The sequence below is a fragment of the Buteo buteo genome, chromosome 7 (genome assembly GCF_964188355.1).
Source record: "Buteo buteo chromosome 7, bButBut1.hap1.1, whole genome shotgun sequence".
Taxonomy (NCBI): domain Eukaryota; kingdom Metazoa; phylum Chordata; class Aves; order Accipitriformes; family Accipitridae; genus Buteo; species Buteo buteo.
The window spans coordinates 17,450,695-17,478,534 of NC_134177.1; the positions used below are offsets into that span (position 1 = coordinate 17,450,695).

Here is a 27,840-nt window from a genome sequence, read left to right on the forward strand (position 1 = left end):
CAGGAAAGAGAGTGCCTCCTGGGTAAATCCAAGTCTGATACTAGCGATGTTTTTGGTGGGCAGCCAAAGTTCAATGTTCAAAACAGACTGCTAGCCCAAATACAGAAAAAAAGTGTCTAGAAAAAAACATAATACCAAAATGTGGTTACACTTGGCAAAAGTGTTTGCAATTACTGCTTATTTATGGCAATATATCACATTAAAATTACCAAATTCTACTTTAAAAAGCACCAATATAAATTTCTAAAAAGTGACTTTTGCAAAATTTTAACATTACAAAGGCAGCGTAATTAGATGTATCTCATGAAGTGTAATCAGATAAACTCCAGACAAGTATGGAATAATGCAGAACAAAAAAAAAAAGAAAAAGATATAACAAAAAATCATCTATAAGAACATTTTTTTCTCCTTGTCACAAGGTTTTAGCCTTTAGGGGGGCATTACAGTTGCTCCAACACACAGGAATATTCTCATGCCTCCAAAATCCAGGCATTAAAAGAAACTGACTGCCTCAATTCTGCATAGAGTCACTGACAAGAGATGCAGTCCTTGTGGGTGCATTGCAGAATTCCTATGATGGGCTCTGTTGAGGACCACTGCACATCTAAGTCAGAGTTGCAATCCTTCTCTTACATTCCTGACAAAACATCTAAAAGTCTGTAAGACTAATATTCAAATCGAGACAACATAAACACCTTCATAATTATCAAAACAATGAAAAATCACAGTTCCATATCAGTAAGGTACTAAAATATAAATACAATGGTGGCATATAAGCTCAGTTATCACATTAGAAATCAAAAAACTTACTTAAGAACAACTTAAAATAAGAACAGGAAGATCATTAGTTTGTTCCAAATAATAGCTGGTTACAGCTTAACATCAGTATAAGATCAGTTTTTAGGCACTTAAGACATCTGATCTGTTGATCAAAGTTACTTAGATAAAGACAACAAAGCAGGGAAATGAGGTTATCAGACTTTTCACAAGTAAACCACTTCCATTAAGTAAAACATCAGTCTTAGTTGAGAACTTGGGAGTCCAATCAGAATTTTGCAATAGCAGCTTATGCTAAATACACATCTATGCACATATATGTATATATATTTATAACATATTTTATATATTTTTATAAGTAAAATCTGTGCATATATGTATATACATTTGTATATATAGCTAAAATTTTAATATGACATTTGTAAAAAATAATAGATAAATTATATATAAACTTAAGAACCCAGAGGAAGTTCAGTCAATGCAGGGTCCTCACTCTGTTGAGTGAAGAACATATTTAAGCTATTAGAGACTGGGTTTAAGTTAACATTTTGTTTGGGAGAAGTAAGGCAGATTAGAAGTGAATCTCTCAATCATCTTCCCACTTCCAGGTGTTGGTTTGGTTGCAGAGCAGTGTTGATGCACATGAACCAGGTTCCTTGTAGAGAAAACTAAGCCAGAAGCTCTTATCCATGTGCACGCCAAATGTCTTCCAGCCCTAACAGATATGTACAAGTTCAAACTGCTTAACATACTGAAGATGTTCAGTTGAGGAGACAAGTCTCAATCCAGGCTGAAGCAAAATCTCAGACATGTACACAGTGAAGATGTAGAGGCTTTGGCACCAATGCTGCAGTCTGCTGAGAGCTCCTACTGCACTGAACTACTCAGTAGGAGAGACATAAACCTGTACTAGCAGACACAGCAGAAGACAGTACCAGGGAAAGAATGGCTATGCTCAGGGGACAAAGACCTCCCAAATTTTTGTTTTCCTATTGTACTTGCTGCTAAAGTATCTGGATAATGCAGTCAAATACACAATAAACCTTTACAAATTCAGATAGTTGTGTCTAGAAGCAAAGAAATTCTACAAAACGGATAAAAATGGTTTCTGATAACATATGTATTTGGTCATGGTGCAGGTGTACATCATAGCATGTATATGCCACATAAAACTAGATTTTGGTCCACAATTTTGCATGTAGCACAATTTTTGACATTTTAAACAGGGAACACCACCATGCTTCCAGTAGCCAGTTTCTTTTTGCCCAATCCCCACCTTCCCAAAAGGAATGGGCCTTGTTTCAATTGCCAATTAATTATTAAGGAAAAAATACAATGTTAGTAGAAAGCAAATCCAATCTATTTATACTATGATTGTACTTAATAATTAAGCTGAAAATAAACAGGATATAAAAAGAAGAAAGAGAAACATCATTTAATATTATATGTATACATAATTTTACTATTTGGCAGAGACAAAACACCACCTCTTCTAACAAAGATGTTACCAAAAACTCTAATATAAAGTTTTGTATAATGCCTTTGGGAAAAAACTACAATATTCCAGGTACTTAGAAAAATAATTAGAAAAATATTGTAATGGACTAGCCGACAGATTCTGCAAAAAAGACTGGGGAGAACTGTAACAGTATGTACAGCTGAGAAAGACTGGAAGGTGAACAGCTGAAGCGGTAGCTATTAAAACTGTTTTTATCTTCCCTGTCAAGTTCTCCTCCTTTGTAAACAAGGAAGTTTTTACACAAAACATCACCACCAATAAAAACAAACACAACCAACAAGCCTGTAAGTCAAAGAATGTAAGGCTGTAGTCTGAGAAACATGTTTTTCCATCCTTCGTCAAGTCTCATCTTCTAAAACAAATTAAGTGACAGCTGCCAGACTTTAAAAAAAAAAAGTCAGGCATTCACATGTATAGATTTTATAAAACAGTAAGCACATTAAAAGAGAAATCTATTTTTTTTAAAAGTATACTGAACAATGCTCCATATTAGAACTAGATAACAAGCAGGAGATAAGTTTCAAGAAACTAAAACCCAGAGTATGCTTTGCCATATTCATGTAACTCTGTGCATTCACTGTACAGATATTCTCCACTCATTCACGGAGTGTGCTGGCTGTTGATAAAGAAAGAGCTCCCTTGAAAAGAGCAATTCTTAAAAGTTGTTGACAACTACATCTGCTTTCTGCCGGAGCTCTAAATTTACCCTTAGGAAAGCAAGCACGAGCATGTTAAGCTCAACCATCTCAACATATAGTTTCTAAAATGAGTGAAACCAGAACAGCTCTTGATATTCTACAAGAAGTGAAATAATTAGTCCCGTTATTGGTATACTAATTTTCTACTGTGAGGCACTGAAATCAGCAAGTTCAAAATATTCCCTTAATTTTTTTATTTCCTCAGAATTCTGATCATTATTTCTTCGTGCTCTCTCCAGATGGAGGTAGGCCTTTCTTCCCACAGTGAAGCTGCAAGTTAACTTGCAACAGTAAGAAAAATTTTTAATACAAGGGAACTGCCAAAAATCCCCACAAAATAAGAAAACTCTAAGTTTTCTTGTAAGGAAAAAATATCTGTTAAGGTCCAGGTGACATAGCTACACACTGTACAGAAAACCAGACATTCCTACCCCAGCCTGAACAACCAAAGAAGATGGAGAACTTTCAAGTCAAAATTAAACTGCATTAATGGTTGGCAGCAAGGAAATCAGCTGCTCAACTATTTTGAGGCATTTCAGAACTGTTTTTAGAGGGGGGAAAAAAAGCACAAAATAAAAACACACTGAATTTTGAAAACCCCATTCCTTTAAAAAGATACAAGGCATCTATTTGGGAATCTGTAGTTATACCAACGGCACATTAAATGGCTGCACTAAGCCTCCATTAATAGTACCAAAAGCTAGAATCTGTAGTAAAAAAGTTAAGCATATACAAAAGCATCATGTTCAGAATAGAAAAATGTGTATTAAAATTGACTAATAGACAAGCTATTTGAAACCCTAACCCCCCCAAAAAAGCTCTTCTTTCTATCTGAACACAAGCTATATATTAAACAGTCTATTTTGCTTTGAAGTATATTCTGCTTTCACATTTCTGTTCTCAGAAGACTGGAGTTAACCCACCAAATATAAGAAACAGCCTTAGATATTTTTTCTTTTAAAGTCAGAACTTTCCTGCTCTGACCTGAACATGCAAGTCAGTATTCGTGGCAAATCTTCATTACTAATGCTCCTGAAATTTGTCTAGCTTTTGAACCACACAAAACAGGTATATTCTCGTACCTCCAGCATGGCAACAACAGACTCTGCTGCCAAAACAACAGACTCCTCATTGTCCTAACATCACATGCACACTCTACAAAGACATCTAACAGCCACAGGGCCTTTCTGCATCTACCAAAAGCTCATTAGTTTAGTGTACAGTACAAGTCAGACTACCAAAGACTTTTGCCTGGAAGAATAGTGAAAAGTGTTCATAAAACTCTGTATGAAATATAAAAAGAATTTGATGCTTAGAAGTACCCCAGGCAAACTGACACTTGTCAGATCTGGAGAGTCACATTTAAAAAAATGACAAATCAGCATGGGAAAAATTTCTTTAAAACACCCTAACATGAAACTAGAAGGAGATAAAAGGTCGATTTAAACTAGCTGTACATCTTTCAACATGATCTGGAAGTAAGGAAACAGAAAACAAAAAACTGGCAGGCATTTAAAGTAGAAATAACAGTGATGCTAATCCGTGAACTAGTCAGATGAAGGCTATCAAATAAATTAGCAGGTCTGTATATTGCAACTTCAACAAAAAAAAGTGGGTGAAATCAACACTAATGAATTTTCCATTTGATGGACTGGATTTTTTAAAGCCTTGGGAAGACTGTGAGATAGAAAGAAACCATGAGGAACTTCAAAAGCGGTTTAAGCAGGCTGCACACCAAATCTTCAAATTGAGAAATACACTTCCCTAACAGAACATTTCTGATACTCACTAGACATGTGCATTTTACAGAGGTTTTGCAGTCCAATCTATCCTAATTTCCAAATCGCAGGTTTCAAAGAACGTAGAAAACTAACAGAAGAGCTTAGAAGTTAGTACTGAATTCAGACATGTCATATGGAAAAACAGGTAGCTGTGAAAGCACCATTGCTGGTTTCTACAAAAACACTAGACTGACTGTAGAGAACCAAAATATTTAATGCCTTTTAAACGTAGCCAAGGTCTCCACTCTAATAAATGTAAAGAAAATCGCATTTAACCTAGTCTTTGTGGTAAATCAGAGTAGTATACAAAGTTTAACATATTTGAAGTGTCTCATAAGAGAATATCTTCGCAATTAAAAAGTACCTGGAAAGAAAGTACCAAATACACCATGTCTTGAAGTTCAAGGCAATCAGGATCAGGCTATGCTATACTCTGGAAGCTGTTGAAAGAAAAAGATGCAGCATTTATTCATGCTAGTTTCTTCTTAAGATCATAATGATCTTGACATCTGAGGCACACTGGAAAGTTTAGAAGTTTCAATCTGCATGTTTGCAGTTCCTGGAGACGTAAGTTGAGCAGCAGGAGTTCAACTAAAAAAAATTTAAAAATCCAAGTGTTTTTGAGACAAGTTGTTCCTATTATTTACACAGGCTCAGAAAGTCAGAAGGGAATAAATGCTGTAGTATAACTGCAGGACTTAGTTTCAAATGCAAATGCTCACTGAAAAACCCAGCGTAATGGAGAAACATCAAAAGTCATTATGTATTTATATTACATTAACTGCTAGAATGTTTTACCGAAGACAGCGGTACTAGCAATATAAATGAGACTAATACAAGGAAAAAGTAAGTTTCTCAACAAAGAGAAAAGATATCAACTTGTTTAATTTGAAAATATTTTCTTTCAGTTAACAGAACAGAAAGATATGGCTTGATCAAGTTATTTTTAAGAAAATGAGTCCTACATATGATAATGTCCAAAGCAGAAAAATTCCTGACAGATCATTCACACTTTGGATCAGTCTACCAGGAAGAAGGAGGGGAAAAAAAAGTTCCTATCTGTCACTTTTGACAATGGTGCATGCTGCAACACTACAAAAACAAGTTCTATGTATATTTTAATGCATCCTAGACTAAGTCAACCTTAAAAGACTTACCAATCTGAAAATGAACATCTGAGATGAGGTTCTTAAAGTATTCTTTATTAATATCATTAGAAGTTGCAGAAACAACTTTCTTGTAATATAAAGGCACAGGGAGACAGTTTTGATAAAATATTCCAATCAAACAGTAACTTACAGTACAAAAGGACAATTGTAATGCACATACAAACCCCAAACATCTCATTCAAAAATATTTCACCGTGTTCATCAATAATAATGGGCAATGACTAAAAATATAAACTGTTATTGTACAATAAATATCTGATAGGTGCAAACGGAACAAGATTTATTGCTCTCCACAATGTTTTCCCTGTAGTGTTGTTGGTTTTTGTTTTTTTTTTAAAGTTCCAAATTCCTTTTATAATTGGCTTTAGTAACTTATTTCTGAGGGAACTAAACCCCAAACCAAATCTGATAGGACATTCTGACAGTTACAGAACTGCCTCGCATAGTAACCAGAACTGGCAGTGTTTGTTTCTTTTACAACTTTAACAATCATACTCCACTCGCTCATTGGGAAACGTGGTAGATGTTTAAAAATCAACTTCAGTGATAAGTCAAGGCTTTTATGGTAGGATAGTATTATCTAGTCTGAGTATTAATCTATTTTCTTCAAATAAGGGGATTTCATGATGAAAAATAACATGAAACTTGTCTGACAGCTTGTGCCAGAGCAAGCATGTAAAACCATTTTCAAATGAGGGGAGGGGAGAAATGAAAATTTCTAACTTCAGAAAACGAGACAAGGGATTAGGAGCAAATTAGGACTACATAGGCAAAGATGACTTAAAGTGAGAATTTTGAATTCTAAAATATCCTTAATATAGTCATCTAAGAAACCAAAAAGTACTCTACATCTTTATATGGCTCCACTTTTTGAGCTTTGAGAAAGAAGGGCCAGTCAGTGAGTTTGCCACTTTCCTCACCTTGCACTTGCAGCAATTTCATAAAGCAACAGCTTCCATCAGTCTTTTGATGCAGTATGAGAGGCATACTAACTTTGCTCTTGAAAGTAGCACATACTACCTTGCTCAGAATTCTTTTTAGCTTGTACAAAGTATTGTTTTATACACACATTTAAGAAATATTAGTTTCCTTCATTACTGTTACAAGCAGTAATATGCATATGCATACACTTCCTAAGATTATCTTTTTATGAATAAGACTTCAGGAAAATGAAGCATTATAGTAGTTGTAAAAAAAAAAAAAAAAAAGAAAAAAGAAAAAGAGCAAGCTTTGAAGTGAGTTCTTGTAGCAGTAACTGAGGTTTTTATAAAAACTGTAATTTATGAGAACAAATCCAGAGTTACACAAACCTCAACAAGTCAATTTTAACTGCACAGGGAATAGTCAAACCTACTTCAAGAAAAGGTGTCTAGAGTGAATACAGCTTAATCAATTTAGCTGGTAAACCAAAAGATGAATATTCAGTAAACTCCATTACACTTGAATTGGGAATGATGTATAACAAACTGCTAATTTCTAGACATTATTATTCAAATTAGGGTTTTCTTCTAGCATAAGCACATAGTTTTAGAAGTACTTCAAAGAGTAACCAAGGACCAATGCAATTTGAATTTTGAGAATTATTAGCTTCACTACAGTATAGCATTTTTTCTTTACAATTTTTTAGAAACTAATAAACAAAACCATTTTCTTTGGTTTATGCTTAACTACACTGGACTAGTGAATTTTTCTTTTTAGTCAAGCTTCTATCCCCCATTTAAATTAATACAGATCTTTTTATTCTAGTCTCTCTCCAATTCTCAAATTACCTCTGTTAAAAATAAGCATTTGATCATATCATGATTTCCTGCTAAACAGTCATGTGTATATACTGGCATGAAGGGTAAAAGTTTTGTACAATAATTACATTAAGTGATATTTCCAATGGCAGAACTACAAAAGACATCAAATGAATGTTAGTTCAAATGACATTTGAGTTTATGATGATCTTAAAAAAAACCATAATGTTTAAGCATAGTAAAATACAGTGTAAAACCCCTAAAATTAGACAGTAAACATGGGAATCCTGCACTCACAGTAGGAGAGTACTGCACAGCATTAAAATGAAAGCCCATTAAATTTGAAACAATGCAGACACCTAGATTTACCTGGATGTAAATGCCACTTCAAGGTGTTTAAACAAACACAAAAATGAGACAAAGATGTCAGGAGAAAGGCCTTTAAAACAGGCCATCAGTCTAACTTGACTTTCCAAGTAAGAACATCAGCTTCACAAAACTGTGACACTAATGCTGTTTTATGTGAAGTACCCTTTGACACACAAGCTGTCAATTAAGCTATCACAGTCTTTTTTGACCTGCTCCCTTTTAAATAGTTAGGGAGGAGAGTCAATAGTAGCTCAAGTTTTACTTCAGTAAGTACCTTGTCTGTTTGCAAAGGAACAATGTAACACCATAAAACTATATTTTTATGGTATTTAGAAAACTGATAATCTAGGTTTGTTTTTATTTTCTCTTTTTAATACATAAGTTCAAAACTTCATTTCCTATGTGTCTTTGCAATAGTGTTTTAGCCAGTGTTGCAAAAAAATTTCACTGTGGACTACCTCACATTGTTACTCAATTGTGCAAGGTATTCACGCAGTTCTTTTGCAGCTTGGAATCTACCATATCGCTTCTTTGGGTTGGCACACTCATCCAGCAAGGCCTCAAGTCGGCCATCTTTGGCAATTTCAGCTGGGGGGTCATGAAGTAGTCCTCCAGAAGTGCCACGCCACGTGGCATGTCTTGATAAAAGGTTCTGACAAATAGCATAGTAATTGTGGTCCACAGTGACACGAGCACAAAGAATCTCTTTTGAGAAGGACAGACAAGCTTCTTTATCACAGTCATCAAATTTGCTTTCATACCATACATCCCAGTTTTCAGGTTTATCTGTGAAATATAAGGAGACAGGAAAAAAAAAAATGAGAGAGAAGAGGAAAAAGCATATATGTGTCTGAATACAAACAGAAGCTCAATACACAGGAAACTGGTAATATTTAAACTATAAACCACTTTGTTTAGATGAACTCTTAAATGTTCTAGTCTAAGATTGCATCTGACAGTTTGACATACCCTTCTGCTGAAACGGTTGTGGCAATAGAAAAATTAAGGGAAAGAAAGAAAGCGGGTAAAATAGATAGCAAAGAGAGGGAAGCAGAAAAAACAGCACACTAAATATATGAAATCTACATTCACACACATACCCAGAGGAAAAAAAAAATGTAGCACAAACAAGTACAAGAGAATGATCTGCAGTTGAAATTGAGAGAAAAACAAGCAAGCAACATGATTTATTTTAGCAACATAGATTTGGTTTCTTCAGTTGCCCTGGGAACTAACACTGGCAAGTGGTCTACCAAAGAACAAAATAAACATTGCAAAGTAATTGCCATAAACTTCTGAAACATTATCTTCCAACATCTTATTTTAGAAAGGGTAGTAACTAAGAAGCGCGTATAAAAAAGCAGATGCATTACATATAACCTCTGAAGAAAGAAAAAATCCAACAAAACAAATGGCATTTACATACATGTATAAACCTTTCTTTATATATATTTTCAAAGTTAGAATTTGAAGGTGTAACTCATGGCCTTGTCACAAAGCTTTCTTTAACTTAAAAACTGGTTTACAGAAAATATCTTATACAATAATAATATGTTAAAGGTTACTAAGTGTAAGATCTCCTGAGTTCTTACTACTTTTTCTTAGAAAACTTTCATCTTAAGTTTCTAGATTATTGCCAGCTTTGAGAAGAGGTTCATATCATAGAGTCTCGTTGTTTTGCAGATCTTTTTTAGCACTGTGATACACGAAGAAGAATTTATCTGTGTTTGGTAGTCTCTGAGCTGACTGTTGGTCTACTTATTTATGGTGCACTGCAAGCTGGTCTAGAAAAAAAAGCGTACTGATGGATGACTGCTAAAACTATAAAAATATGGTGTAAGATTTGTACAATGAACAGCAAACTCAAAATGGAAAAAAAGCCAGCAACAAAGGAGAATGGAAAAAAAGGACTTCAGCAAACTCAAATATGATATACCACACAGAGTATAATTAGATATTACTGTACAGTGCAATTGGACAGAATACATATTCAAGTATCTAAACTGGCATATTAATCACTCTAGACACTGTTTAATGAAACTTCCCAGAAGATTAATGAAATCAGTAATAAATGTCAAGTTTATACAAAGACTGGGAACTTTCTGGTGTCCTCATTTGTTTTCTGTGTTCTCAATTAATTGTTGGATTACAAATCATGGAGCAAAATCCTAGTTAGATCCAAATTACTCTGAGAACTATAGACAACAGATGTAAGCATGGCACTTTCAGCATTCAGCTTCTGCAAGAAGCTACCTGCTCCTATTCCGTGTACACATCAATTTTTTCAGAGTTCATTTGGTCATCTTTGTGACTGTGCTCCAAAAGTCAAAATCTTAAAATAATATTACTTAAGAGGGTGGAAAAAGAAAAAAAAAAAAGAAAAAAAAAAAAGGAAAAGTTTGTGTGGCCCGTAAGTACTAAAGTAAATGTGCTAGGTATCCAATACATTAAAAGGTTTTCTTGGTAGGCTCAGGTAATTTTAATCTAAGCTCCTTGAGAACGTGTAATAAAACCCCACACCACCAAAAAAAACCCCCAAAACGTACTTTGTAGAAAAGTGCATGGATACAAAATATAGTCTTAAAGTTAATTCAGCAGCACAGCATACTAAGTCTAGTTGCAAAAGCTTAAAAAAAAAAACCATTCACCTAAAGCAAACTGAAATCACTTGGCCTATTGCCATGAACTTCTGCAGAATCTAGGGTTTCATGTTGAATGTCTCCAGCTCTTAGGTCTGTAAAGTTTTCCTTATAAGCTCAAAAGGAATATAAAGCCATGTAATGCCACTTTGTCAAACATCTCTCCTGCTGCCTCTGCTTTGAGCTTTTACAGTTGACAGGAAGATGAACGAATTTTCACTATTCCCATTTGGAAACAGCACTAAAATTACCCATTCCTTCTGTTCCATTATTACAGAGCACCAACCTGAACAACTAAAACAGAGGCAGGCTATGTAACTAAGGCAAAGCGGGCAGTAAGACTGCCTTGTCATTCACAGAAGACAGAATGCCAAGACTTCCATCCTTACAGACATCTGGAAAAGATGAAAGGAACTTTTCTCTTTTAGCCAAGGTAGACAAGTCAGTCAGCCAGCCTATCTATCTGTCCATCCATCTGTACAAACCCATCCAAACCCTCTCCTCCCACCCCCACCTCTCCATTTAAGCAGGGTTACAGAGATTAAAAGTATATGTAAATCAAGCTCAGGTAAACTCAACGCTTCGTAAAATTGACAAATTGGTCAAGTTAATTAGTAGTCTAATTGCAGAAGAAAGCTAATTAGTTTGTTAATTAGTAGTCTCATTATAAAGGCAACCAAATGGGTATTTAGCACTACACATACTTAAATATTGTACTTGCAGAGAAAGAAGCAAGAGACATGGGGTTAGGGGAGGGGAGAGAAAGAAGACACTTACTCTGTCTGATTAACCTTTTGTCTGCTACCAGAACGTTTTCTGCATCTACAATGATAACTTTCCCATCTCTTGGTCCAACTGCGAAGTTGTCAAAGCTGACATCAAGGAGGTAGAGTGCAAATTCAAAGTCATTATTTGTCAGCTGCTCAGCTATTTCCATTAATTGCCAGGCCAGATCCACTCGTTTCTCCCATGGTGCATTAAAGTAACTCCATAGCTCTTCTCCAACGTAATTGACAGCCACCATTCTTCCACATGCTCCTAAGTACTTTGCAAACGGCCAACCCTCATCAGATGGAAAACTCTGTATATAAAAAGATTTTTTAAAATTTTCATTAATACAAAACAGCTTAGATTTAAAAAGGCTGCTCATAAAATTTAGAAGAGACACCTGTAAATACCCATCAACACTACACTTCCATATACTTCTGAGTTTTGAAGGAAAAAAAAAACCAACACAAAATGTATTTATGTGAGCAAGAGGCCCTGCTGGACTACTAAAGGGAAAGAGTTGGAGGACGTGAAATAATATACAACCCATATCTAGCTTTCCATATACTATATATATATGTTCACATATATATACACATGCACAATTCCATCAACTATCTTTTTCTATTGGTGTTTTAGACACATTTCTTGTACTAAGGCAAGTATACTTCCTACCAAGATAATTTTGCATCTGATACTTCTAATTAAGACCAACTCTTTTAACAACCTAAAGGAAAAAGCTTTAAAAAGTGACACCTCCTTCTCTCTAACACGCCCCCATTCCCATTTTTCCCAGTTGATTGGATTTCTTTGAGGATCCTCCCACTTGAAGATCTCTCACAGAAAGGATTACAGAACAGATTAAGGTATAAAAGAAAGCTTAGCGTTTCTTCTGCCTCTAGTACTCCTTAACAATCTATCTCCCAGATTAATTAATTGCTACATACATACTCTCTCTGTTTATTACACACAGCCACATAACATTTTTATCAAAAGTAAAATCTGTCTCCCATATTAGCTTTCTTGGAAGTTAACGTAAGAGCCTGAATAGCAATAACATACCACAAGCAATTAAAAACAAACAACCAAAAACCCAACACACCAGCATATTTTTCCTACTTCAGTTGTGCTGAATGTGTGCTAAGACTTCAATATGAAGACAAGCATTTAAAAGGTATCCTTCATACTATGCACCAGGAAGAAACCATAAAAATATTAAATTAAAAGGCCCCAAATGCATAGAATTTCACGCTCTTTAAGAATACAATGTACACTAATTTTAACAATTAGGAGATACCACTATATGCACATGCTTCTTCCTCAGGCACTACCTTGCTACTGTGTCACCAGAAGCAACTCATAATCAGTTCTGCCACAATGATGTAGCAAAGGTTTTACCACACTTGGGTTGAACGGCAGGGTCAGTTTCAGTCTGAATGGAAGCTTTGTACCTCCTGGAATCCATGATGGCAGAAAACATTTATGGTACGTTGAGAAAAGAGATACTGGAAGGAAAACACATCATGTAGATCTGAACTACAAGACCAGTCAGGGAAGAGGTGCCCAGCACTCACCCATTTGTATATGTATCCCATTTAAAAAAAAAAATAAATCAGAAAAGTTAGAGCACTTACATACCTAATCACCATAGCCTTAGAACCCATACCTCCCCTACAACAATCCTTAACTTTACCTATGTCTGCGTTTCCTTTGATAACAAAGTTTTGATCATTTTATCTTAAGCACTAGGCATCAGGTGACACTAAGCCAAGGTTAGAATACTGATGTTGGCCAGAAACACTAGAAGCTCCGTAATACACAAGGAACTGCAAGCCACATCTACTCCCAAGAATTAATACTTATCCTTGAAATGCAAACAGCAAAGTTAAAGCTATATTCAATTCACACACTAAGACTTCAAATTTAGTATTAAAAAAGCCCTGAAAAAACAAAATCATTTGCTTAGATCACAATAGTCAATAATGTAAATCATCAATACGCACTCCAACCTTTACTCACAAAACTTGCTTGCATATTTCACTAGTCATTTTCTGTGTAAGCGTGCTCCCATGTCAGGAACCAAGTTTCATTAAAAAGACTACTAACAGACCTCTGACCCAAAAGGTCATTGGATCAATGAATCCTCTAGCAATATCCAAGAGGAAAATTCTTATACTTGCCTTCTCTACCTTTTAAAAGATGCTGCTGGTAAACACATAGGAAGAAAAAGTGAAACAGGAACACTTGCTCAGCAGTGCAACAAGAGGTTTTCTTGGTTATATTGAATTTTCAGGATTTCACAATAGCTGCAGGCTTCAGGAGGTAAAAAACAAAATCCTTTGGAGAGATTTTTTCCACCTACGAAGTTATTTCACTACAAAACTGGAATCTTAGTTACAGAATTTTTAAGTACAAATGGTAGCAATGAAAAGGTTTGCTAAATCACATCAAAGCCTCTGCGAAACACAAGTGCTTCCACAGTGCAACTTCTCCCATCAATTCATAGGAATTGTAGCTGCCTTTCTTACCCATTCTGAATCATTATATGAAGAAGTACAAAACTATACAGAGGTGACTAGGAAAAAGGAACAGTTATTATTGAAAGCACAGATGATACTTCCTCCACCCCCCACCCCCCCCCAAAAAAAAAAAGGTAAAGAAAAGGTTTGGGCATTGCTTTCCATTTCTATGCCACTGATACTGGAGAATATCACTCTAACATTTCCACCCTTCTTGTAAAGGCCTTTCACACAGAGAGAGGATTCAGGATCAAAGTTTCTGCTCTGGAAGCATGCTCCTTGCCAACTTCTATGCTAAGTGACTCTGAGCCCTTCCTTGTTTTGATAATGTCAAGTAAGGATTGTTTATATATCTTATTCCAAAAATATACCTATCAAATAAGAAGGAATCAATATACTTCTGATCACTTGACAGGGGAGAACCCAAAATGCTTAATCCTCCAGCATAAGGGCAGCCTTTACTAAACTTTTATTTTCATAAAGTTAAGTACAGAAAGGCTTAAGGCAAGTATTATTACCAAAACCATAAAATACTTAATAGAAGGTAGCATCAGAGCATACAAGAAAACCATTTTAAGATTTCCATTCTGAATACAAGCCTTATGATGTTAGGACATGCTGTTTAATGTTACCTAGCTACTCTCATCAAGAAGATGAGCTTTCTAGTTTGCACAAATGAAAAATGCCCACTTTCACATTTAGTGGCTTTTGTTAAAAGGGCATGACTGAACAGTCATTAAAACACGTTTTGTTTGATAGAATTAAAGCATTTAATGAAATGTTATGAAGGCCCTAGCTGAGCCCGTATCTAAAATGAAGGCTGAGTACCAGGTTAACTTGTACCTAGCTTCCAGCAGTCCTTGCTTGGAACACTTAAGAACATCATAATTTGTTCATCTACAGTTTTAAAATTATTTAATATTTTAAACATAATTTTGAGACAGTAAAAATACCAATTTGTTTATGTGGCAACACTATTTGATAATGGGATCCTACTGGAAGCTGAGCATCCATCCCAGACTACTCTGGCTCAAGATGTCCTCTATGGAATTTTCAAGGACTCTTCAAAGTTTCTACATAGCAAAACTTGTCTATATAGTACATGTGAAGAAATTAAAATAATAATTAATACATATATTGTTGACATATTTGACATCCTTTTTTAGATGCAAAAGGCTCTAATATGGCAAGTGTAGAAGACAATTTTCGGGGAAATAACTGTGTTTACAATTGCAAAGAAGAACCTTTCTTTGTTGGTCAAAAGGACATCAGACCCATATTAATAACAGAATAGGTTCAAAGTTTTTGGGGTGCCTAAGTGACTGGACTTCCACTCTAGTTTGACCACCTGATCCACCCACATAGGCAAATCTGGTCACGAAAAATCCTGAGGATGGTACAGAACTAATTTGATGGTTTTGAGACCACTATGGTATTTTCAAGCTGTGATACCATATAATTGAGCAGAACTAAATCTCTCTCACTAACTAAATCTACTATGCAATAAGGATGACATTATCCAGTCTTCAGGTTTTTTTATCTGTAGGCTTCAGGGCAGTTTATGAAGGTGGTAAGTATGGGCAAATACGCACTAGTTCAGGGCAAGTCAATTGATACATTCCACAGTTAAGAAGATGGCTGAGGTTTTTTTGCTTGTTTTGTGGTTAGCAAAATAACCTTCCAACAAGTTAAGCGTGTCCTAATTCAGTGTTCCTTACTTATTCTACAAACAGACCAATATAATGAAAACTCATGCCTGTGGCATCAATAAATGCCACCAAAATGAGATTTCAAGCACATTTATCATTACTGTATTCAATCTTGGATCAAAACAAACCAATAAGCAAACCGCTGTTGTCCATCAAATCAAATTAGTTATTTACAAAGTAACACATAATTTCAGTCAAAAAGAAGCAAGCAGGAGTTGGTGCTAAGGCATAACCTCCAGAGAACTCTGGGCAAGCAAAAATTTTTCATTCCGGTGAGAGGGATCAAGGGGCATATGGAAAAATTCAAAATATAGCCTACCAGTATCTACCAGGAAAAAGCCATACAGCTTATTATTAGGGAAGTCTGAATGTGTGTACCCATCAGTCCTGTACCCATGCAAGTCTACTTTATCCATATCTTATAAACCCAAATTTATACTGGAGAAAATTTACCCGATTACATTTTCTGGTAAACACAGGTTTAACTAATTTCACCAACTGTGCATAACATTTTCGTATTGCTGCATTTTATCAGCACTCAATGCAACATATTCAATTGCTACAGCAATAATGCCTAAATATTTTTATTTAAGTATGACTTTGGACCACCCCACTCCTTTTCTTTTCCATCCCTCTTCTTTCTTATATTCCAGTCCTGCTCCGCTTATGCCTTTGTCTCCCTTTCCAAACACAAATTCAACTACAAACAGTTGAACCTGGCAAAGGCCATACTACCATTGGAAGCAAAGGTGTCCATCCCTCCCAGTCCATCAAGCACACTCATTTCACTCCCCTCCTTCATGTCATTAGGAAAGCAATGCAGCTGGTACTTGCTGGGCTGGTGTTCAGTTGGATCAGTAGCCTGGTACAGCTTATCACATCACCACATCATGCTACTACTGACAAAAGGAAGGGAGAAGGCCTGAATAGCCAGGTGCAGAAGAGAGGAAAGGACCTAAGAAGAACTTTGCTTTCCAGCAGCAGCAAGGATTTATGTAATGGATTAAACTGATTTTGGAAGTACAGCGTTAGTCACAATAGTACACTGATCTTCAAAACACATCTATTATGGTTCCTGCACTGTGTACACTGAATTTGATTTCACACAAGAAATACTAGGAGCAGTTTGGTTTATTAAGAAGTGAACAGCCCAAACATTACTAGTAAAATATCTGCATGCCATACGGTAACACAGATATATTTATAACTCTGTGGCAATAAAAAGATCTTTTGACAACAGGAGTGCAGGGAATCCTGCCAACATCTGCACATGTACAAACAACATCTCTGTTTTGGCTCCCTTCCAACTGGCATGTAACAGCCGCATCTACACTTCATTACCCAAGTCAGTAGCCGAAGAAGGGGATAAAAATATGTACAAGTGCCTCATTCAGCAGTTTTATATTCACTAGGTGAATTTGACAAGAATATTAATTGAAGCACAGATCTGTTGTCTTTGCAAGCTGAGATTTGTAAATTTTTGTACTATTCTATTTTGAAAGCATCGTTCTAGATGAAATTGCAGCTAACTTAACATGAGGATTTTTTTTTTCATGTATTAAAATTTTGAAAGCCAGTAAGACATGAACACAAATTTGTACGGTCATTAAACATGTTTTCCATGAACAAGTTGCATTTAGAAACAAAAAGCTTAGTCAATCGCTGCCAAAAATCTCAGATTTCTGTGGAGTAATGCATAACATTATTTTAGCTTCTATTTTAATTATCAAATTATTAGTAGTATAAATATTTAATTAGATAATTTTGTACTTGAATATACTATTTGAAGACTTAAAAATGTGCATTTGACAGTTAAGATAAAAAGTAAGCTCTCGTTCAAAACCAGAAACAGCTATCCGACAAAAGAATCTGCAATTCTGATGCACCCACTCACATTTTATCTGGGAATATACAGAAAAATGCCATGCAAACCATAGACAATTAAGCTCTTTAAAGTGTTTTAAAATATAGTAATGCATATAAAAAAACTACAAACAGGTAGCTTAGTAAGTTTTCTCTCATTAAAGTTAACTTTCTCTATTCACAGAGAAATATGTATAATCTTCTAAACAGATAGATGGAAAACAGTAAATATGACAAAAACTTCTGCTACCTCCATTCTCCATGACTCATATATAAAAAAAAATTTTAGTTGCCCTAATTAGCGTAGCTACAAGATATCTCTCTAAGCAAGGCTTAAAAACCTAAACAAAACCCTGTCAAAGGGACAAAGGACATTTTGTTCCTGAAAGAATAACACTGAATTTATGTCTTTAAAAAAAAAATACACTGTAGTCACAGAATAAATATTGAGAATTAATAGGGTGAATTTATCATTTCACTGAAGCATAAAACACACTATCAGTGCATTTGTCTTTTTCACTTCCATCTGTCTAAACATGAGACGATATACAAATCTGCCACTGGTTTTGAATGTTCAGAGCTGTGAATTAGATCATGCAGTGAAGACTCACCAGCTTGAAGCTGATAAGGCTTATTGTAGTCTGCAATAACACAAATCCCCTTTGAATTAAACACTTAAAACAATATTAGTTTATCATAATCAAGCATATAATTCACCCCAATAATCAAGTCCAAAAAAGCCAAAACAGTTTAAGTAACAACTGACACCTTTGAGCTACTGTTCCACTGCACTGTTAAAAAAATATGCTTTTCATTTTCAAAACTACTCTAGAAGATGCTACATGTCACTACCAATTTTTGTATAAAGCAAGTTCCATCTAAAAAACAAACTAAGACCTATATCTTAAATATGATGAAATTAAAAAAACATATGCAAAACAGAGTGGGGACTTCTCTCCCTAGTGCTTATGACCCTGAAGACCTTCATGGCAAAATTACACCCTTTGTGATGCCTTCACTAAAATCATCCTACTAAACTGTGTTTGCCCAGGCACAAACTGGCATGGCAAGTAGAATTTAAATAATAATACACTTTTCCTCAAAAGGAAAAAAATTAGTTCTCTCACACACAGTACTGTTGATTCTGCAGTGTAAACAGAAGTAGCACCTTGTATTAGTCACCAAGGCAAATAAGTAAAGCTCTGGAACCACGAAGAGCTAGAGATCAGATTTTACAATGCAACTTTTCAGATCAAAGAAGGTTAAAAAGCATGGTCTAAACACAGATGCCTTCTTTTGTCAGGAATTGATCTGCATACTAGAAGACATGTATTTAAATGTATTTGTGAATGCTAGTGAGTATAATGAAAACAATTTCATTCTCAACTATATGGCAAATCATTTGACATTCAACTAAAACTCCCACTGAAGTTACGCATGTACATATATATATATATATATAGCCTACACACACACAGACTGAAGACTGGATTTCATTGAATATTCCAAATATTAGTGTTCCCATTGAAACTACGTTTATTTGACTTTTGTTCAGTTTTATTATGTTTCAACCAGTTACTACATACAATTCATGCCAACAAGAGGTATGTATCAGGCTTAATTGACACAGTATAGGACAAAAATACACAGACAACTATAAACACTCAGAAGTTGCTCAATTATTAAGTTGAACACTTGAACTGCAAAAGTTATATTTCACAATGTTAGCAGAGGTATGTCATTTCTCCAAACAAATTAATGAATAATGATTAAACACAAGAACCATAGTAAAGAAAATTTAATGTTGTATTGGTTGTTACCTGTTCAAATTAGTTTGTAGTTCATAAAAGTTTGTTCAGATTAAATTCGCAACAGATGAAAATGATCACTATCTACTTCTTAACAGTTATGAGTTTGGAATATTTCACTATAAAGTCCTAGCAGAGATGGCCTACTCCTATTTCTGAAAGTTAAATTGCAAAATTAAAGAGACTAAAACAAAGACTCAATTACTTAATTCGAGTAAGTAAAACACAGCTCCTCCTCTACATCAGACATACCAGAAGAAAATGGACAACATTGGTATTTCAAGGTTTGCAATGTGGGGTAACACTTTTGTGTGTGTGTGTTACTGAAAACTGCTAAGAGTTACAATTTTTCAGGAGGATTTCTATTTAAGTCTGTATAGTGATTTCTCACTTCAAGAATTTCTAGTTTATTCTAAAACATTCCTATACTTGCATATCTTCACTTTAGGAAAGTTTCACCAGAAAGAAGGATGAAAATAGTTTTGATCATTTAATTAAACATAATTAAATATGGTAACATGACAAGTATGAGCCAATTCTGGCCTAGTATGTATACTCATATGTCACTGCAAAAAACAACTCTTCAATTTTCAATACAATCAAATCAGTGGAATATTCTGGTAACATGAGGCTATTCAATTTTAATTCAACAAAACAATCATTTTTCATTTCTTTTTTAATATGTGCACAATGGAAATTCAAGGACAGACAATAAACTCATCTCCTTTCTCCACAATACTTAGAAGTATGTAAAACAGGAATCAAGAAAGACTAAAGCCTCACTTTTTAACACCTAAAATTTAAATCCTTTGCTTTCTGAATTATCTTTTCTACAGGTGTCAGTCGACTGATTTGTGTGAAAAAGAATTTTAAGAAAAGACCTGAAAAGAAGAAAAAAAAAAATCAATTTACCCATAAAGTAGCACTTGTAGAGACATTCCTTAAGCTTAGTTTATGTTTAGTGCAAAAAGAAAAAATAGCTTTCAAACAAAAAAACCAGTCCAACTGCATGGGAGTAATTGGGGGGGGGGGGCAGGAAGTCATGATTTATAATCATCTGCAGCAGACTACAGTGAATCTTTAAAATGAAATAATATATGAAATTGCAGAGAATCAAAAAGCCTCAAAGCAACTGGAGATAAGATGACTAGTAACAACTGGTCTCAAACTAGGTTTTAACTTTCTCATAAAGATCAGAGGGAAATATTCAACATTTAAAAATACTACACACTAAATACTATTCAGTATGTCAAAATACTATTCAGTATGTCAAAATGCCAGTATCTGTGTGAGCCAGGACTTAAATAATACAAGTCCACTAGAGGACATATCAGGTAGTGCAGGTAACTGCCTGAAACCCACTACTTGGTATTTAGCATAGGAATTATGTATCAGAAACACCAAATTGAGTAATTAATAAAGTTTAAAAGGCACCCAGTATTAAAACTGGATGGCATTCTACCAACGTATTTAGAATCGAACTACAGAAAATAACCTCTGACTAGAATAGTGTGTATGATACAAAAGGAAAAGAGAAATCCCAGGCAAGAAAATTTGCCCATTTACTTCTTACTGAGTTATGTATGGATCAGCAAAATAATTCTGTAAAACATTTGGCTAAATTGCTACTTTGAGTGAATTCAGTGCAAGAGATTGTTTCAAAGAGATCACAGTTAATGTTTTAATATGTTTACCAGATGTCGATTATAGTTCTTTCCGTACCAAAAACAAACAGAAACCCCAATGATGACATGAAGAGAACTAGAAGAATTTTAGGTTATGTGGCAACAGACTGTTCATGCAGAGTAATTATACTAGGAAGAGAGACACAGCTGTTGGTTTGAAGGGGGGGGTGTCCCCACAAGATATAACAATGATCAGAAGTTGTGAGAAGAATAGAGCCATTAAGATTAAGTATTTAGAAGGCTAAAGACAGATCTGAGGGAAGTGCAATGATTTACACAATCTATTAAAAAATGCAGAAATACTGCTATTTTCCACATAGGTATTGGAATTTTTCTCAGAGTCAGAAAAATAAAAGTCTTTGAGACTTGTAATTTACATAAAACATACAAATGTTCACCATCATTCTTTGAAGAATCTCCATTTTAAACAAGTTGTTAAAAACTACAGCTCGAGACGAAGTTGCATTAATGCACGCTGGATATAATTCATAGACATTTTCTATAGTTTGAAAAAAAAACCTACATTACTTGCAGGCATTTTATTTAGTTTTATTTTAATAGCAAAGCCTGTGTGCACACTTCAAGTTTGCTTTGAAAACAAAGCAAATGCACTGTCATTTTAATAGTGCATCTGGCAATACCGTACGCCAATACAATAGCCAGCACAAAGGCAAGACTGAGTATTGCAAAACAAGCTCTAGATGCATTTTTGCCACAACAATTTGTAGAACCTGTGTTTCAGTTTTGCCGGGACAGATGTAAACTGTCTTTTCAGCTAACCGTAAGATCTCAGGAGAAATACAACCACTTTACTGAAAAACACAATTTTCTTATCTAGAAACAATTTCTTACTTCTGCAGTAGTGAGTTATAATGTAGTTTCCCCAGAACAAGGAATCCTCTGCTTTGCCCTGTTTTTTAGGTGTTGTTGGTTTGGGGTGGTTTTTTTCATGTTTAAATACAAGACTTAAAAGTTTGCCACAGGCCTTCATGTGTTGGACAATTCATGGTCGCATACCACAGCTCACAGCATGGCAGTGATGGGTGGTCCAACAACAGTAGCTCAAAAACTGTTCAGAGTCAGCCACAGTGGCTCTAAACAGGAAATCTGGAGGCTGATGGAGATCAGTGCAGGAGCTCTATGGAAAATAAGATGTATGTCTAGAGAAAGCTTAACTATTTCCCCAAATCTTTCTGTTGAACTGATGTGGTTTTGAAAAAAACCTTGTTAGGAATTGGGGGCTGGGGGAGAAGAAGAATTTGCATATTTGCATAAGTGTCAAAGACTGAACAATCTTAACCTCTATGGAAATTAACAGTAGGCAGCAAACATTTTTGGTTCTGAAACAGTAAGTTTATGTTTCTATTTGCCAGTGAAGATAAAAATTAATCATGCTACTTCATAAAGTTCAATAACATCCATTATCTGAGTGCATGTCATGGTTAAAAAAATGAAGAAAGTTTCTCCACTGCAGTTATTTTTAAAAGACAAACTAGAAGGTGGGTGGTTTATAAACAGTCATAGGATGAGGCTAAATCTACTTTACTTACATCCATGCTGGTTCTATGAATTCTGCAAGAAGTGAATATTCACACTGCACTCAGTTAGTAATCCAATTAATTTTAAAAATTTTGCTAATTTCTTCACAAGGCAACTTTGGCCAACCTATCTTTGCAAGTGTTTGATGCACATAGTCACCATAATCAATTACGAATCAGATGCCATACACAGATCCTATCCTCTAGGTGATTCCTATTTAAAATATTCTGGTTTCCATTCAACAAGTTGAAGGGAACAGCAGCAAGTTTTGTTGTTGCTTTTGTCTGAATAAGCTGTTAATGTTTATATAAAATATTGGTTTAGATGTAGGAAATTTTGATTACAGATCAGAACCTATTTTACTAAAAAGTATTTGCCTTTATTGCAGAAAAGGACTATCAGAAAGAAGAAGGAAAAAACCAAACCTATCAGAAGTTAAACATTTATACTCCAAGTTAAATAATTCTTTCCTCGACCCTCGCATGTAGGTTGCTTCATTCAAATGTGAATTCAGATAAAAAGTGTGAGAGGATTTAATTACTGACTAGTTTAGCAAGATTTTACAAAAGTAAAAATAATATTTTAATACCCAGAAAATATGTAAACTGTACCAAATAATAATGCAGCTATCCCTCCATTTGCTTCATGAAATAAAATGGCAAAAGGGGCTAAACTATTCACTGAGTACACCTATGCAATTGTTTAACAAATGCAGATAAAGAAGGTTAACAGGAAGGCTGTAAAAAATACAAGTATTGAGTTCGGATTACAGTAAGTAATCTATACAAAACTGTGCTGTCTTCTTACTACTGTTCAGAGACTTGTAACAAAACTGTATCATGCTATGGGTTAAAGCCCCACCTGAAAACTTCCTACAGCAAAAGCTGTGAGTCAGTTGTGAGGATATGCAGCCTGTAAACAACACCACTTTAGCAATAATCGATACTCCAAATAGGCTTCAAGCTAAAATCCCAATCGCTGGCAAGAAGTCTTATAATCCACAAATTACTAGCTCTAGTAGATGATTACAGTGAATTTGCTATTGTAAATCAAAGATCAACCTTAAATGCAGTGCCTATTTACATTTGGCTGCTCATATAACTTAATTAAACAACACAGAACTTTAATGCACTGAACACTGAGAGTTTCGAAGTTATCTCTGCTTCTAAATCAAAACTGTTATTCATGACAATGTTTTAAACAGTCACAGTAGTGTTTCATGAAAAGCTCAAGGCAAAAAACTAGCAATACTTTTCCTTGTGCCTTCCAGTGACAAACAGACAGCATCAGTTAAATGTATCGTTTATTTATTTATTTTAAATTAAAATCTCATTCTTCACATGGCGTCATGGAGGTTTCCTTTCTTGGAAGCAGCTGATTTTTAGAACAAGCCTACAAGTCTCATTCCCATCCCAGTATCTGCCCTCATCAACACTGCAGAAACTCTACCATAGGATGTTTTACATATCTTATATATAAATACAAGCAAACTTCTCAGTAGTCAGTTATCACTTCTGGAAAGAAACTTCACCTTTCATAAAGAGTGCCTTGCATGTTGCTTTTGCAGCAATAGCTGCATAACACAGAATTATTCATTCCTTACATGTTTCTCAGGTATAGGCTGAGAATGGAGTGGTATGTGACATGTTATGCAAATAGGAAGAGTTTACTCAGATTTATATATTTAAGATATTTAATTTCCAATTGAGGGAAGGTATTCAAACCTCCAGTACCCATTACCAAAGTTGTTGAATACTCTTCTGGAGAATACATTAAGAGTGTTTCAACACACAAAGCTGGCCTGAAGTTACTCAGAAATATTTTCCAGGGTATGCCTATTCATTAAAATTTACAAGACTCTGCAAAACACTTCTGATCTGATACGAGGTGACAGACAACTTTACCACACTCTGGACTGGTAAAGGCTGCCTCTCTTCCCACCAGTTTGACCTGCTCTGCTCTCAGCAGCACCTTTGCTAAGATAAATGGCAAGCAAAGTGCCTGTTAAGTTCACATCCCAAGATTTTCACCTTTTCAACATATTTGCTTGACAGCCTCAGGGCTCATCCACAGCTTATCAAGAAGCTGACAGGAGTCAACGCTCTTAAATCAACCAGCGCTGCCCACTGCCTTTGATCCACCCCACAACAGTAAATGCTGCAACTGTGCCATATGCTTTGTCTGTAAAGAATACATTGGCCCCACAAATTACGAAGTAACATACAGAGCTGTTTTCTGGCCATCTAGGTCTATGCTCAGTGTGTTGGAACCAGTGTTCAAAGCCAAAACTCTTAAGCTGTATGAAATGCAGCCAAAACAAATTGATTCTCAAAGAATTTCCAAATATACTCAGCAAAGCAAAGCAGGTTTTGATTTTCTTACTTAAGTGGAGTTCCCTTTTTCACTGTGGTCAGGAGCAACTTTACGGCAAAAATGGAAGAGACATACTGTACCCTAAGTCCACTGCGAAGCAAACTGGAAATTTACTTCGAAAACAAAACCCAAGAGCTGTACATGGCGAGACTGAAGGGCAGAAGGCATACTACCCAAAAACGTATTTTTAATTAAGTAGAGTTCATAAATGCATTCCCTAGAAATTAATCAGTAGGTGAGTCTGCTGGAGGGTAAAGCCTGCAGCACTGCTTTTTGAGCATTAGATATTTCTTGGCCTCTCGCTAGAGAAACAGCAGATGTTTATAACAGTAATCATGCAGTGATGCTTTCAAACGTATTGCAAATATTCATTTTATCATGCATCAGATAAAGGCAAGGACAGTTCAGTAGTTAGACAAAACGATTCCAAGTCCAAACTTACACAAAGGCACACTTGGAGCTCCCTCGATAGCGTTAAGAGTCAAAATACAAAGCTCCCCATCTAAACAGGTATGCAATAGAAGCAACTGAGTGGTGCCACAGAATAAAACAGCTTCCTACAAAATTTTCAGCTAAAAATTTACATAACATGTTGAAGCACAAATTTCTGGTCTGCGCACACAACGAGTTCCACCTAATTAAAGGAAATAAAACATGTAGCCGCTGAAAAGTGAATACAGCTCTTTAATTTGTCACTCCATTTTTTGGCTACAAAATGCCCATTTCTAATTTTTACCAGCAGAAAAAACAGAATTATATGTAGTTCACATAAGAGCACGACACAGCACATGAGTCAGTTTTTGACAAGGAAAGCCCAATACGATTATGGTAAAGTCTCTACTCACTGTCTATTAAACTAGACGCTGAGAAACTAATCACCACTTCCCATAGCTGCCTAGGAATATTATGTACTACGGGAGACGCCATAGGATTGAAGCCTAACACTTAACCGCGAGAAAGGCATCTAGCCACCAGAAAGCATCTGCCTTACAGCATGCCACCCCGCCTTGCTTCCTGCGGAATAGATGCTTCCTTGCACCGCTTGCTACGGAACAGACAGGGAGCTCCCTGCCTAGATGAGAAAGGCAGGAAGGACGGAGAACGAGTTAAAGCCTTGAGGCACGGTAGCACCGAGGAGGAAGACAAATCAGGAAAACGCACCAAGTCTCTGAGGAAGAAAGACAAACTGTGAGACCGAGTGAGATAAAGAAACGCCTCCTGCCCAGCGTGGGACCCGGAGGCCCTCTCCTCAGCCCAGCCAGCCGGCATCTTTACACAAGAGTCCCCGGGAGGGCAAAGACCCGGGGGAAGCCCCCAGCGTTTCGCCCCTGTTTCTGCGGCCAGCTTCCCAGGAGCCCGGCTCTCCCCCGCCCAGAGGCGCAGCCGCGAGCGCCCGGCGCGGCGCAGACGCCGGCCACGGCGGCGGAGGAAGGGCCCCGGAGGGCGCTCGGCCGGGACAGGGCTTCCAGCAAGGGGCTTCCAGCAAGGGCCCCGCCGCCGGCCCCCGCTCGGCCGGGGCAGGCGCGGGGCGGCCGTGCAGCACCACGGAGAGCAGGCGGGGGCGGGCGCCCACCCGGGCGCTCCCGGCCGGCCGGGCGCCGTCGGGCGCGCTTACCTGCAGCACCAGCGGCTCGGGGTTGAAGGCGAGGGTGATGAGGAGCTGCATGCGCTCCGAGTCCTTCAGGTTGCGCAGCAGGAAGCTGCCCGAGTCCTTGGTCTCGGCGTAGCGGCGGACCAGGCGGTCGAGCAGGCGCTGCGAGGGGCAGTGCACCAGGTCCGACCAGCCCTCCACGGCGTCGGGGGTGAGGAGCCGCACGTCGCCGTTGAGGCTGGCGAACTCGGTGGCGTGCAGGGCCTGGAGGAGGTCGCAGCGGCCCCTGCCGGTGGCGCGGCGGCAGATCTTGGTGTCGATGTCGGCCAGCTCCTGCGCGGAGCCGAGGCGCTTGAGGACGACGCGGCGGCTGCCCTCGCGGGGCTCCCCGTAGCGCGCGAAGTAGACGTTCTTGACGTTGAAGAAGTCGAAGAGGCGCAGGCGGCCCCAGCTCTCCAGCCGCAGCTGCCCGTTGAGGAACTTGCGGCACCAGCTGGTGCCCCAGCAGGCCGGGCACTTATTGAGCTGCAGGAAGCGCCGCTCCGACAGCTCGTTGCGCTGCAGCGAGGCCAGCAGCGAGTGCGTGTTCAGCACCAGCGCCGCCGCCAGGCTGCCCAGCACCGCCAGCTTCACGTAGCGGTACAGCCGCCCCAACTTCAGCGACACCAGCCGCAGCATCGTCCCGGGCAGGACCGGGCCGGGCCGGGCCCCCCCGCCCTCCGCCGCGCTCGCTCCCCGCCCCGGCCGCGCCGCAGCTCCGGCACCAATAAACTCTCCGCCTCGCCGCTCGCCCGATAAAAGGCAGCCAAGTTACTGAGGGGACGGCGGGGAGGGGGAGGGGAGGGGAGGGGGGGAGGTGCCAGCAGCCCGCCGGCCCGGGCGGCCCCGCCCCGGGGGAGGGGCACCGCCGCAGCCGCCGGTCCCGCCGCCGCGGAGGTGGGCGCGAGCCCCCCCCCCGTCGTCCCCCCCCCGTCCTCCCCCCCCGTCCTCCTCCTCCTCCGGAGGGGTCTCCTCCTCCCGCCGCTGCCCCCGCCCACCCCGGGAGGGGCCTCGCGCGAGGGCCGGCGGCCGCGACGGTTGGCTGCACGTGACGCGGCGCGGTCGCGTGCGGCCCCCGCCTCCGGAGCCGGAGGGAGGGGCCGCCACGCGCGCGGTGTGGAAGCGAGGAGGGCGGGGCTCGGGGAGGTCCGTGCGCGCGCGCGGCGGCAGGGGCGGGGCGGGGCGGGGCGGGAGGCGGGCAGGCGGAGGGGGCGGGGCGGGTCGTCCTTCCCGCCTCCTCACCCCCCGGCCCCCG

At 37.9% G+C, this 27,840-nt stretch overlaps 1 protein-coding gene across 1 annotated transcript; it reads right to left on the reverse strand.

The window, feature by feature from the left end:
* Positions 1-5,790: 5,790 nt before the first annotated feature.
* Positions 5,791-27,512, reverse strand: DIPK2A (divergent protein kinase domain 2A). Its single transcript, XM_075031726.1, has 3 exons — positions 26,571-27,512; positions 11,469-11,772; positions 5,791-8,838 (listed from the first exon to the last, which is right to left on the reverse strand). Exons 1-3 carry the CDS (start codon positions 27,222-27,224, stop codon positions 8,507-8,509), a joined length of 1,290 nt encoding a protein of 429 aa, XP_074887827.1. The 5' UTR covers positions 27,225-27,512; the 3' UTR covers positions 5,791-8,506.
* Positions 27,513-27,840: the final 328 nt, after the last annotated feature.